At 39.1% G+C, this 12,588-nt stretch overlaps 1 protein-coding gene across 2 annotated transcripts; it reads left to right on the top strand.

The window, feature by feature from the left end:
• The first annotated feature begins 1,637 nt into the window (after window positions 1–1,637).
• Window positions 1,638–6,933, top strand: ptafr (platelet-activating factor receptor). 2 transcript variants are annotated; one of them, XM_061697084.1, is made up of 3 exons: window positions 1,662–1,726; window positions 2,087–2,134; window positions 3,028–6,933. In XM_061697084.1, exons 2-3 carry the CDS (start codon window positions 2,120–2,122, stop codon window positions 4,201–4,203), a joined length of 1,191 nt encoding a protein of 396 aa, XP_061553068.1. In that variant the 5' UTR covers window positions 1,662–1,726; window positions 2,087–2,119; the 3' UTR covers window positions 4,204–6,933. The 2 variants fall into 2 exon arrangements, with proteins under 2 accessions (XP_061553069.1, XP_061553068.1); XM_061697085.1 differs by lacking the exon at window positions 2,087–2,134 and having other exon boundaries at window positions 1,638–1,726.
• The last annotated feature ends 5,655 nt before the right edge of the window (window positions 6,934–12,588 follow it).

Raw genomic sequence — 12,588 nt, 5'->3', positions numbered from 1 at the left:
TGTCAGATGTGGGACGGTTAGCCAAGGTTTTCGTGGCATGTTCAGTTAGAGAGTAGTGCACTTGTGTACACAATCTGGCTAACATGCCAAAGGGTTTTAGTCTTTGGTGGGTTGGTCCGTGTACAGATTTGTCAACCACGTCGACTTGGTTAAAATCTGTGCAAATGGTATTAATAAAGCTACTATTGTAATCATTGAAGCTCTCTTTCCCTAGCATTTGCAAAGAAAGCAATGGTAAATGTCTGGTAGTCATATAGGCCACAGCCACCATAAAGAGTTGTTGTTTTCTTCCTTTGATTGCCAAGCTAATTGCACCAATAAAGCTTGACACTGTGATTGAGAGAAGAGAAGGCTCTGAACAGAAACATGCTCATGCAGAGCTGCGAGGCCTGTTTTGACAGGCCTGGTCTGACCTCTAGTGGTTAGAAAGCAACACTTGCAACCTTCTTCTACATAGAATACATTCCATAAAGATCTTTTAGCGTAAGGGCTGTAAAAGCTAAGATAATTATAATGTGAAATTGTGATTTGTAAAGAACAATCAAATTTAATTAATGGTGTGAAACTGGTGTTAATTTGGGACAAATTTGTTCAATTTCAATCCAAGATTAACTTTGATTTTAATGAAACTGCCAGGATGTCAACGTGTGTTTTATACTAGCTTTTAAGTGTCTTGAAAAGTGTGAAAAAGACCAAAGTTCTTGTTTTATATAAATTAGGCCTAAATGGAAACCAAATTCATCACATGTCACCAAATAGGGAAATGGTGCAACACAAACATTTCATTTCCCCAACGTTCCCAAAGACAATAAGAAGCAGATCTTCCTTTCAGTAGAGTTTAGAAAATCTGACTGATTATGGTTCAAGAAAGAGTTTAATGTTCCTAACTGTATGACGGAAGTGTAAAACATTACCATAAGTATGTAGTAAAAGTATAACTACTCTTCGAAGTACGGTTTTGTAATATAACAGTAGAAACTTACTTTTATTGATAAGCTTCTCTGATAATTTTAATGCTAGTTATTAGCATGATCGCATTTCAGCTACGTGCTATTGAGCATTTACCATGTAATTGAGAATTTTTCTTTTTTATTCTTATTTGTAATTGTAGTAATTCCTCATACACAGCCATACACTTTTGGTTTCATCACACTTTCCCCTCTTTGCCATTGTAGGTATGCTCTTGTGGTGAGTAGAACACACACACACACACACACACACACACACACACACACACACACACACACACACACACACACACACACACACACGCAAAGCATAAGAAAAAAGGAAAAACAGTAGAGTTATCCTTAAATGCTTACTGAGTGACATCATGCATTATGATGGTTTGAACTCCAAGCCTTTTTTTTTTCCAGAAAAGTTTGGTTCAAATATAACATGTATCAATGTTGTAGGCCCATGTTTTTTTTAAGTTCGGGAAATCTCTGATATTCAGGAATGTGAGGATCAGTAAAATAGAACTGCGGTTAAACAGCACACAATGACTTAATTAAAAGGCATACGTCAATGTGAAGTAAGTGTAAAACTCCAAGATTTCTCCAGCATGGGCGTGTCTTCTTCAATTTGGCTGACAGGAATGTTACACCATGTGGGATTTCTCAAGACGTTTGCACCTCCTTCTTTTTGATACTTGACGCTTGCCTTCACTTTGACTCCCACTGACACTTCCAGACACGCAGACAACACACAGAGAAGACACCGTGTGGTAAGTCAAGACAATTTTGAATGTGACTTTCATATTTTGTGCCTTCAAATCTCATTTTCTGGCAAGTTATAACCTCAATAGATGCTCAGGATGTATTTTAGGATTTAAGTGTTATGATTACATTTGAAATTTAACGTCTAACATCTGGCAGTTTTTATTAGAGTTGAAAAACTATTAAAACTACCATAAATATTTGGGAAAAGCATGGTGAGATCTGTAACCAGAAGCATACAAAATAATTGTGCAATGCATGTTTTCTTTGACACATATTGATGAAAGACGTTTGCGCCTTGACTCAGTGATCTGTATCAAGACACCCAACAACATTGACTTCCGCATAACACACTCTTTCTTTCACAGTTGAAATATAAGCAGACACGAGAGGGCCGCCAGATGCGAGAAACCATGGTAAAACGTCCTATTTAATGTATTGCTTCACTTTTGCTTACGTCTTGTATGACGTTTGTGATGACGTGCACTATTTACATAACAGACCTATGTGATTAGAGCGTCTGCCTCACAGTTCTGAGGACCGGGGTTCAATCCCCGGCCCCGCCTGTGTGGAGTTTGCATGTTCTCCCCATGCCTGCGTGGGTTTTCTCCGGGCACTCCGGTTTCCTCCCACATCTCCAAAACATGCATGGTAGGTTAATTGACAACTCTAAATTTCCTGTAGGTCTGAATGTGAGTGCGAATGGTTGTTTGTTTGTATGTGCCCTGCGATTGGTTGGCAACCAGTTCAGGGTGTACCCCGCCTCCTGCCCGATGATAGCTGGGATAGGCTCCAGCACGCCCGCGACCCGAGTGAGGAGAAGCGGCTCAGAAAATGGATGGATGGATGGATAGACCTATACAATCCATTGTGAAAACTACATGAAGTGTCACTGACAAAATGCGAGTAGTTACAGCTCAGTATCTGTTTTGGTTTTGGAGGGTGAGGTTAAAGTTGAATTAACATTTTCAGGGGTGTTAATGTAATTTCCTTCATGACCATAATGAAAATAGTATGTAGTCACGGTCCGTTTAATGCATCGTTAAGTGTATTTTGGCTTTGCCATTGTTCTTATGAGAAAAATGTGTTTGAAATTTGAAGCAATCTTAAATTCAGCCTAGCAGGATGGATTTTTTTTTAGTTCCAATGGTCTATTATGTTTTTGGTTGAAGGCCACGACTTTGGGATAGTTTTCCCTCCAGTCATCATAGTAAATAAATAATCATTCTGTTTCTTTTGACGTCATTTACAATTTGCTCGGTGTGGTGAATCTCTGTTGTTACAATGGGTTTTGTCTTGTCTCCCACAGACAGAAACATGGCTTTCCACGACAGAAAGCGCCGCAGAAGTCATGATTCTGCCGTTTACGGCCACCAATGACTCGAACTTCCTGGACTCGCCTTTTCGTTATCAACTTTTCCCGACGGCATATGGCGTCATCTTCATCCTTGGACTCTTTGCCAACATTTATGTGCTGTTTGTGCTGCGCCGCCTACGAGAAGCCAAAGCCATGGGGGAAATCCGCATCTACATGACCAACCTGACCATCGCAGATCTCCTCTTCGTGTGTGCCCTCCCCTTCTGGATTGGCTATTACAGCCGCCAAGGCACGTGGATCTACAAAGACTTTCTGTGCCGACTGACCGGCTCGTTGTTCTTCATCAACACCTACTGCTCCATCCTCTTCCTTGGCGCCATCAGTGTCAACCGGTACTGGGCGGTCACCCGGCCTTTAGACGCGGCCTCGTCGGACCACAGGCGCCGCGGAATCGCCGTTTGTGTTGTCATCTGGTTGACGACCGTTTCCATGGCTGTTCCTTTTCTTGCCAGTCCGGGCACCAACCAGGACAGGAACGTCACCCGCTGTTTCGAAGGCTACCAGAATGGGGATGACTCGTCCAAAAGAGTGGTGGCCGCCACGCATTTTGCAATCGTCGCAATGTTTTTTGTCGTTTTCGCGCTCGTAGTAGTGTGTAACCTCCTCATCGCCCGAGCCTTGTTCTCCCAAAGCGCTCCTCTCGCTGAGCTAAAGTCCGGAACGGTTTTATCCAGGAAGTCCAACATGACTATCTCCTCGTCCAGGAGGCCTACAGGGGTGAAACGGAGGGCTGTGCAAATGCTTATGGCGGTGGTCGGCGTATTCGTCCTGTGCTTCCTGCCTCATCACGTGGTCCAAGGCTTCTGGACGCTGGCGGTACTGCAGATCCAAGAGGGGTGGGGCCACGTGGACTGGAATGGCGAGACTGTGCAGACGCTCAACGACGCGCATCAGTTGACCTTGCTTCTCATGGGCCTCAACTGCATTTTGGATCCGGTGGTGTACTGTTTCGCCACCAGAAAGTTTCGACGGTTCATCATGGCTCATCTGAAGAGGCTGGCGAAGGGCGAGAGCTGCTCCCACACCGTCACCTCGCAGATCTCTTTGGACAGCCGACACCAGAGTCAGAGACTTCCTGATGAGCTCCATCAGCCCGAGCTGCTTTGACTTGAACACACCCAAGAAGTGGCATAATAAACGGTATTGGGTTACACCAGGAGATCATGTTTTCTCTATCCCATTCATACAGCCATTTTTTTAGACTGCTTATCTTGGGCTGGAGCCTGTCCTGGCTGATTTTAGGTCAAAGGTTGACTACAACCTTGGACTGGTCGCCAGTCAAACAGAAAGCACATAGAGAGAGACAACCTTTCGCACTCACATTCAAACTGTCACTGAGTGGGAACTGAACCAAAGCTGCCTGTACTGAACTCAGGCAGTGTACCACTACGCCATCAGTGACTGTTCTGTCCATGCCATTTGTAAAATGAAATGGTACCAAATAAAGAGAATACACTGTTGGGAATAAATTAGTACAATTTAGTGGAACAAACATAACAATTAAGGTTATAAATGTAGGCCAGTGCTTCTCCTAGTGCTTAGGCCAGCAGAAAAGACCTTGTTTCTTCTGACTACCAACCACTGCTTATTTTTTTATGTGAAGACTAAATTGCATTAATCCGGCTTCCTGTGTGAAGTGTGCACAGAAAAGAAGAAGTTTTGCAAGCAGAAGTCTGTGGGATTCTCTGCAAGTCTGACTCTTTATTTTCACCAAAAGAACTTACAACAAACAATGTAGTCAGTTAATGAGGTAATGCAGTCAGTGCCTTTTAATGTTTTTATTTTTGACATGGCGTCAATAAAATATACAGCATTTTCCACCAGTCAAGTGCGAGGACGCAGAAGTAATTCTGTCAAAGTCACGTGTTCCCTTCGGGCATCTGATATTGTGACATTTTCAGCTCCCTGGTTGATTATTCACAGTGACAAAAACAACAGTGGGTTCTCTGCTTTATTGTATTCTGAGAAGATGGCGAGTCTTGCACGTTATTTTGAGTTGCTTGTGGTGAGTTTTCGTCACCGTATAGTGACAATCTCACCGAGCAGTAAGCACACCCTGTGGACTACAGATAGTCAACTAGTGGTTTTGTAGGTGTTTGTGTGAGTTGGAGTCCACATTCAGTTGCTCTATCTGCCTAATCAGATGTTCACGGCAGAACTGAGGATGTGCTCTCCGCAGTCATGCGTGTGGGATCCAGATCTGTTTAGGCTAGGTTAGTGCTTGAGTAATTCATGTACACGTGTCTGTTGTTCTCGGGCTGCGGAAGACCGCCCCTGTGATGCAAAAAAACAATAAATAAATACATATTTTACAATGTAAAAAAAATAAATAAAAATAAATACATAATATCACGGCACGGTGGTTAACTGGTCAGAGCGTCTGCCTCACAGTTCTGGGGACCGGGGTTTAATCCCTGGCCCCACCTGTGTGGGGTTTGCATGTTCTCCCCGTGCCTGCGTGGGTTTTCTCCGGGCACTCCGGTTTCCTCCCACATCCCAAAAAAAATGCGTGGTTGGTTGATTGAAGACTCTAAATTGCCCGTAGGTGTGAATCTGAGTGTGAATGCTTGTTTGTTTATGTGTGCCCTGCGATTGGCTGGCAACCAGTTCAGGGTGTACCCCGCCTCCTGCCCGATGATAGCTGGGATAGGCTCCAGCACGCCCGCGACCCTAGTGAGGATAAGCGGCTCAGAAAATGGATGGATGGACATAATATCACACCTATCTGATGCAACTGAAATTGGAAAATAATGTAAAATAAATAAATGTGTCATTAAATAAATGAATATATATGTACACGTGTGTGTGTGTGTGTGTGTGTGTGTGTGTGTGTGTGTGTGTGTGTGTGGATATAAATAGTCAACACTACCCGATTGACAGGTTTTTGTGATGTCAAAAATATGACCAAGATGTTAAAAAAAACATATATTTTTAACATCTTGGTGGCAGGTGTGTGGTTGGTGTGTGCTTGGTGTGTGTGTGCTTTAACATTCGGTTGAATATGATTGGTTAAAATCTGAAAACGGCCACATTCCCAGTTTATCAGTATTTCAATTGAGCCGTATGTAATTGCGCTGATGCCACATTAATGGTGCAAAAAAGTTTTGGTCTTGTTTTTCTTTTTTGTCACAGAAAAACCTATTATTTGAAAAGGGGTGTGTTGACTTTTTATATTCATTGTTACAAAATAAAAGTATAAAAATATAATAAAATATTTCCATAGAAATACAAATACAGTTATCTAATATTTGATATACATTATATTTCTGTAAATAATAAGATAAATAAAAAATGTTTGCTTCTTACTTTGGTTCCTTTCCAGCCCTCGGAAAAGAATAATACAAATGTTATATTTGCCTTTTTAAAAATAAATAAATAAAAAGCTATTCTTAGTTGTGCTATTTTGTACCTTTAGCTCCCATGTTGGTGGGGCTCCCGTTGTCTCTAAGTCTTTGCCAGGACAACCAAAAAATGACAGCGATATTCATTATCAAGGCCATAAGAGAGCGAGCCAAGGCAGTTATTCCCACATTCTCTGTAAAATAAGTAAATCAATAGTAAAGAAAAAAGGAAGTTCATATGTGTGTCAGTGAACATGTTGACTGATGAGTGACAAGAATTTGTTGTGATCATGGCTGAGGCCATGCAGAAAAAGCATCACCACAAGTGCAGATAAGTGTTTTGCTACAGTGAAATCAAGTACAAACGTTAATCACAGTCTTTCTGCACCAAATTAAGGGGATACTGGCAAATGTTAACAAAAGAATTGGTCCCAAACACAAAACAAAAAGAAAAACGTGGAATGTCTAACACATCTCCAATTCAGTTTTGAGTGGTTTTCATCAAATAATCTGAAATGTATCCAGACTGTAATTTTATAGTCATAAAATCATAATAATTATATAATGATATAGTTGTAATATTATTGCAAAGAAGTTGTAGCCTTCAAAAAAGTCTGCTTTTACAAGGAAAAAGTGGGAATGCTAAGAGACCGTGGATGTAATCTTATGGGGGGAAAAAATCTTAATATTACAACAAAAAGTGTAGAGAGATTGAAATTGAAATGTTATAAGAATGTTTTTTTGAAAAATGTTAGAGAATAAAGTAATTTCAGGAAAGAAAGTCAATATTAAACACCCAGCTCTCCCAGTTAACATGGATATTTGACTGATATAGCTGTCAATGGAAAATGAATGAGTTAAAAGGATAAAAATCATTTTACATTACATTTACATTTTTTCTTGAAGACACTCTTAATATTACGAGAATAAAGTCTTATATTACAAATTACTTCAAGTATATCCATGTTTACTTAAACTTCATTCTCATAGCTCTATGTTCTTCTCATAATATAAGGACACATTTAATTTCAATGTAATTTTTAAAGAACAAAATGAAATTATACAAGAAAAAAATCATCATGTGCCTAGAATTGCTAAGCGACCATATTTGTTGTCAGATGAGAAAACCATCTATATTATGAGAATAAAGAGAAAAAAGTTAATTAGAATAAAGTAATCTTACGAAATATTACAAATATTGTATTAGACTTGAGAATCAAGTCCAATATTATGAGAAAAAGCATCTTAAAATTATGTGACAAAAAAGTTGTAATCTTACGATGATAAAGTACTTTTGCCAAACAAGGGCAATAAATATGGTGGCCCTAATGGATCAAAAAATGGCTAAATTCTAAAATGACAGAAGTTCCCGGATGAGCGTTACAGGACTACTGATTTGGGGTTGCAAATAGTTGACTCGCCCTGGGCCACTGCAGGTGTGCATTTACTGATCGGGCCACCAACCTGTTACATGATTAGAGATGATGTAGACTGCGTGACTGGGACTTACGTGCTCTGATAGATTGCTTTGAGCAACGCAGCGGTACAGCCCGCTCTGCTGCGGCTCAGTCAGGGTAAGATTGGTCCCCTCGGCCACTTGCTCCCATGTCTCTTTCTCCTGTCGTTGCCAGTACCAGTTGTCCAAGGCCGGCCAACTTGGTGCGCTGCAGTACAGGCTGACTTTCTGTCCCACTGGTACTGGGTAGTTCGGTGTGGCTGTCAGTTGGAGCTTGGTACTTACCACCTGAACCAAGTTGTATGCTACGTACAGGAAAACAAGCACAGGGCAGTACATGGCTCATTGGTAAAAATCACAGTTCAAAGGGCCAATGCCAAAATTGCGATTATATTGTATAGTATAGAGGAAATAATAGTAAAATCCAAGGGGGGAAAAGGCACATAAAAATATATTTATACATTGAGAAAAACTCACAATGTTAAAAGAATGACATTATGATACGATGAGAAAAAACATTGTCTTTTGTCAAGAGAGAAAAAAACCATTTCATATTTCCTAGAAAAAGTCATTATTTTACGACAAAAACCTTTGACTTTTATGATGCATGGTGTAATATTACACGAAGAAAGTCGTAATATTAATACTAGTTGTCTATTTTTCCATAAAAAAGTTGTAATCTTATGTGTTCGTAATATTACAAGTATAAGAATAAAATTGTAATGTGATAATTTAGTTATAATGTTACAAGAATAATCTCTTAACGTGACGAGAATCAAGTCATATCTTTTTGACACACCCAAAAAATCAAAACCATTTACATTAATTAAATTGTAATATACTTTTTTTTTTTTTTTTTTTTAAACTGTTAATATTAACAAATTTCAAGAAATACATTCTTATTTGGTCAATGGCTTGGAAATAACAAAGGAAAGACTATTATTAGATATTTTGGGAAAATACTTATTTTACATATTATATGATGATATTAAATGGCCTTATTACCTGTGCTGAACATGAAGCATAAGAAGAAGCTGCATGATCGAGTCATGCTGTTGAAAGTGTCACTCAGAAGTGAGTAAGAGAAGTGAGTAAAAGTTCAGGTGCGGAGGAAGTGAGACAGGCAAAGGGACGAGAGGGGAAGTGTTGAGTTCCCTTACAGATGTTCCCTGATCAAACAAGTCAACAAAAAAATGGTGTTTGACCGAAAAATGTGATTAAAAATAAGAAATAACTGTAAAGATTTTGCCCATAGAGTTGTGATAATGTGACCTCACTAGACCTTATTTAAGCTAGCAAAAGGATCAACTGTGTTTTTTACATTTTTTTATTTTTTTGTGACATGTTTTTGAAAGAATGAGATGAGGAATATGCATCAGAAGTAAGCAGTCAGAATGAAAGTAGAATGACTCCAGCGTGCCCAAGTAGTCCACCGGCATTGTTCACGTACTTTAGCCACCAAGTGTTTCAGTGTCATCATACTTGGAAACAGTTGCCAGTTAAGCAAAGTTTAGCCGTCGTATTGGTTTCCTTTTATTAGGGTTCTATTACCTGTTTTTGTTTCCACAACTGCTGGCTTGATAGGCCTCTCAACCAGTATTGACCAGGTTTTTGTAGACAATGGACTTTACTTTTGGACATTCTGCGACTGGTGTCTTGCTTTTGAGGTACATTCAAGACGCCTGAGAAGTCTGGATAAGTGGGATCCTTTTGCACCCCAAAAAATCTCTTTAAAAAAGTACTGTGGAATCTAAAAATTCCAGCAAACTACATTTTCATTAAAAAAATTTACCTTAAAGATATACAATTTATTTGCACAATTTTAAACAGTTTGCAGGTGTCTTATAACATGTCTGTGACAAGACTTCGTCAAAAAAACCCTAGGATGAAACATTATAGCACACAGTGACAATTTTTGGTCTTGTGAGCACTCTGCGGCTGCACATGGAGGGGTGGCGGTGCCAAAGGGGGGTTTCACACAAAATACCCTTCAAGCTAGGACCGCCACTGATAGCACGTTAACAATTTAATAATAATAATAATCATTTTAATGTCTTGAAAATTTGTGTTAAAAATCCTTGTTCTGGTGTTGTTCTGGTCGTCCAAATATCCTGAAAATCAAGCAGTTTGCACCTTTTAAATTGTTCCGTCAGTTCCAGCAGATTCAGTCAGGAGCTGGAGGCCAGTAAAAAGTAGACTTGAGTCAACTTTTAATAGTCAGCGCTCACGGGAGAAGTCTTATCATCACCACACTCAACACACTCGCCGTCAAAATATTTCCCGCATGTGGTCGGTCACCTTCGGGCTCAGACTGCGATGGAACACACAGATTGTTGACCAGCTGGAATCCAACACTCGCACCTTAGGCAAGTCAAGCTGACAAGTCAGGTTAAGTGGCATGTTTTTACACCCAAGGTACTCCATGTGGAGAAAGGGGAAAAAATGTCTTAAAACTAAATTATGCCTTAAAAGTCTCCCATGAACTCACAAGACTGCAGAGACCTTTTGATACTTGTTGAATACGAGTATCAAAAAGTTTGCGTTCCCCTGGTATATTGCGGTTTATGGTTCGCGCGCAACTATATTGCAGCTTTTTGAATTCATTTTTTTCCACGTATTTCTGTGTCTCTATTATACTGTCCCGAGGTGGCCAAGGCCCCCACACCAGGAGCAGCACAATGTCCATTGAATTGTAGCAAAAAACAAATCTCAAAATTCTATTTAACTATGTTATTACTGTATGTTTTGATAAAGTACAATATTATAAAGTACTATTTAAAAAAAAAAAAAAAAAAAAAAACTTTTTCGGTGGATTTTTTTTGGTAGACTAGAATGGTATTTCCATTCATTTGAATGGGGAAATATGACTTGAGATGCATGGTTTATGAGGCCCAAGCGTGGTCAAGGAACGAATTAAACTTGTGAACTTGTCAGGCACCACTGTACACTTTTTGTTATATTTTGGTTTGGTGGTGTGCCACTAGATTATTTCAACATAAAGTATGTATGTGCCTTGGCTCAATAAAGGTTGGGAAATACTAATCTAGAGGATATGTCCCATGGTATGTTAATCTACCACCATGCATTTCTTGATTGGTCTAGACTTGAAAATCTAAGCACAGCTTATCAAGACAGTTTGGACAAATTTGTTGGTGTGGAAGAACTTGTCGAGAAGCCCATTTTTTTCGAATGAATGGACAAAAATTCAGAGACACACACAAGCTATTTTAACTGTAAGGTGTATGAGGTAACTCCATATTTTCTTCCATTTTCACTGGCTGTAGGCGTTTAATTTGTCACTACGCTCATACGGCTATGTTATTACACTCGCTTGTACATGCTGAGAGAATCCAGACTATAAAACAATAAAATGCTCACCAAGGGGCCGTGACTTCCTCCTAATGAACTTGTTCGTACCGGGGTGGAGGGTGGGGGGGACAACTGAACATATCACAGCATAAAGTAAAGATAAATAGTCATCATGAACTTGTCATGTGTGTGTGCAAACGTGTACATGTGTGGAGTCATTATTCTACATCATTATTTCATGACCCATTACTCTTTCGTTCATTATTCTGCCTGTCCCAGATGTGCCACAGTCATGCCTGTTGCGTCTCAAATCATCATTAAAGCAGCGTGTGTGAACAAATGATGTATTTCATTTTATGCTTTACGTGTGCTAATGATGTTTATTATCTGCAGGGTGCAGCACCTGCCCCCTGGTTGTAACATGCGGGGTGTTTTCAGATAATAACTAAAATGTTTTACACAAAGAAAAAAAAATCTCTTCACTGTATTTTAAAAGAAATTGGATTTAATTATAACTAATTTAAAAATCCACATCAAAAATTTTCTTTTTACAAAGCAAATATACACTTAACCACCAGAAGGCGCTCGCTACCTTTCTCTCAACCTCCACTGAGTTGCTTGGCTTCCTGAAGGAGAGGGTGTTACTTCTCAATTCTGTTTTGTTGTTTCTATAGTAATCAGAAAGCTTTTTGGTCAAAAATGTGTCGTTTGAATTAACCTCATGTTACTTCATAATAATCAGAGGTGACAAAAGTACTCACACTCTGTACTTAAGTAGAAGTACAGGTACTTGTGTAAAAAAATAAAATAAAAAAAAAAGTGGTTAAAGTAGCAATAATTCAACTCCTGTACTTAAGTAAAAGTTAAAAATAAAGTACAGGTGGAAATGTACTTGCAAATTTTACTGTCCCTTATATGCAATACTTATTTTGATAATTTCCTAAACTTCTTTTCACACAAACTAGTTTCCCTCTTGACTTACATATTGCTTTTACTGAGAAGAACATTGCATGATAACATTTGTCGTTCAAGAGTTTATTAGCGTTAGCTTACCTTTTATGCTATCTAAACAATGTGTTCCCATAGCTCTGCTGTTGTGAAATGATTTAAAAAAAATGCTAAATGTGCTAATGATAACAACTGAAAACATCCACCTTAGCTGTAGGCTATGTGTTTTTTCAGATTAGACGGATAATTTTTTAATGCCAAAACCTGGATGTTTTTAAGCTAGCACAAGAGAACGCATTAGCGACAAATCATTCTTGTGCGTCTTTTTTTACATTGTGTCGTCATCTGCGTAGGTTGTAAAGTCTATTATGACAAAGTAAAGAGTAGAAAGTACAGATATGTTTTCAAATTTTGGGAGTACAGTTAAAAATTAGTCAG

Source organism: Phycodurus eques, chromosome 14 (genome assembly GCF_024500275.1).
Source record: "Phycodurus eques isolate BA_2022a chromosome 14, UOR_Pequ_1.1, whole genome shotgun sequence".
Taxonomy (NCBI): Eukaryota; Metazoa; Chordata; class Actinopteri; order Syngnathiformes; family Syngnathidae; genus Phycodurus; species Phycodurus eques.
Note: the sequence above shows the minus strand (reverse complement) of the source record. Positions and strands in the feature narration are given on the sequence as shown.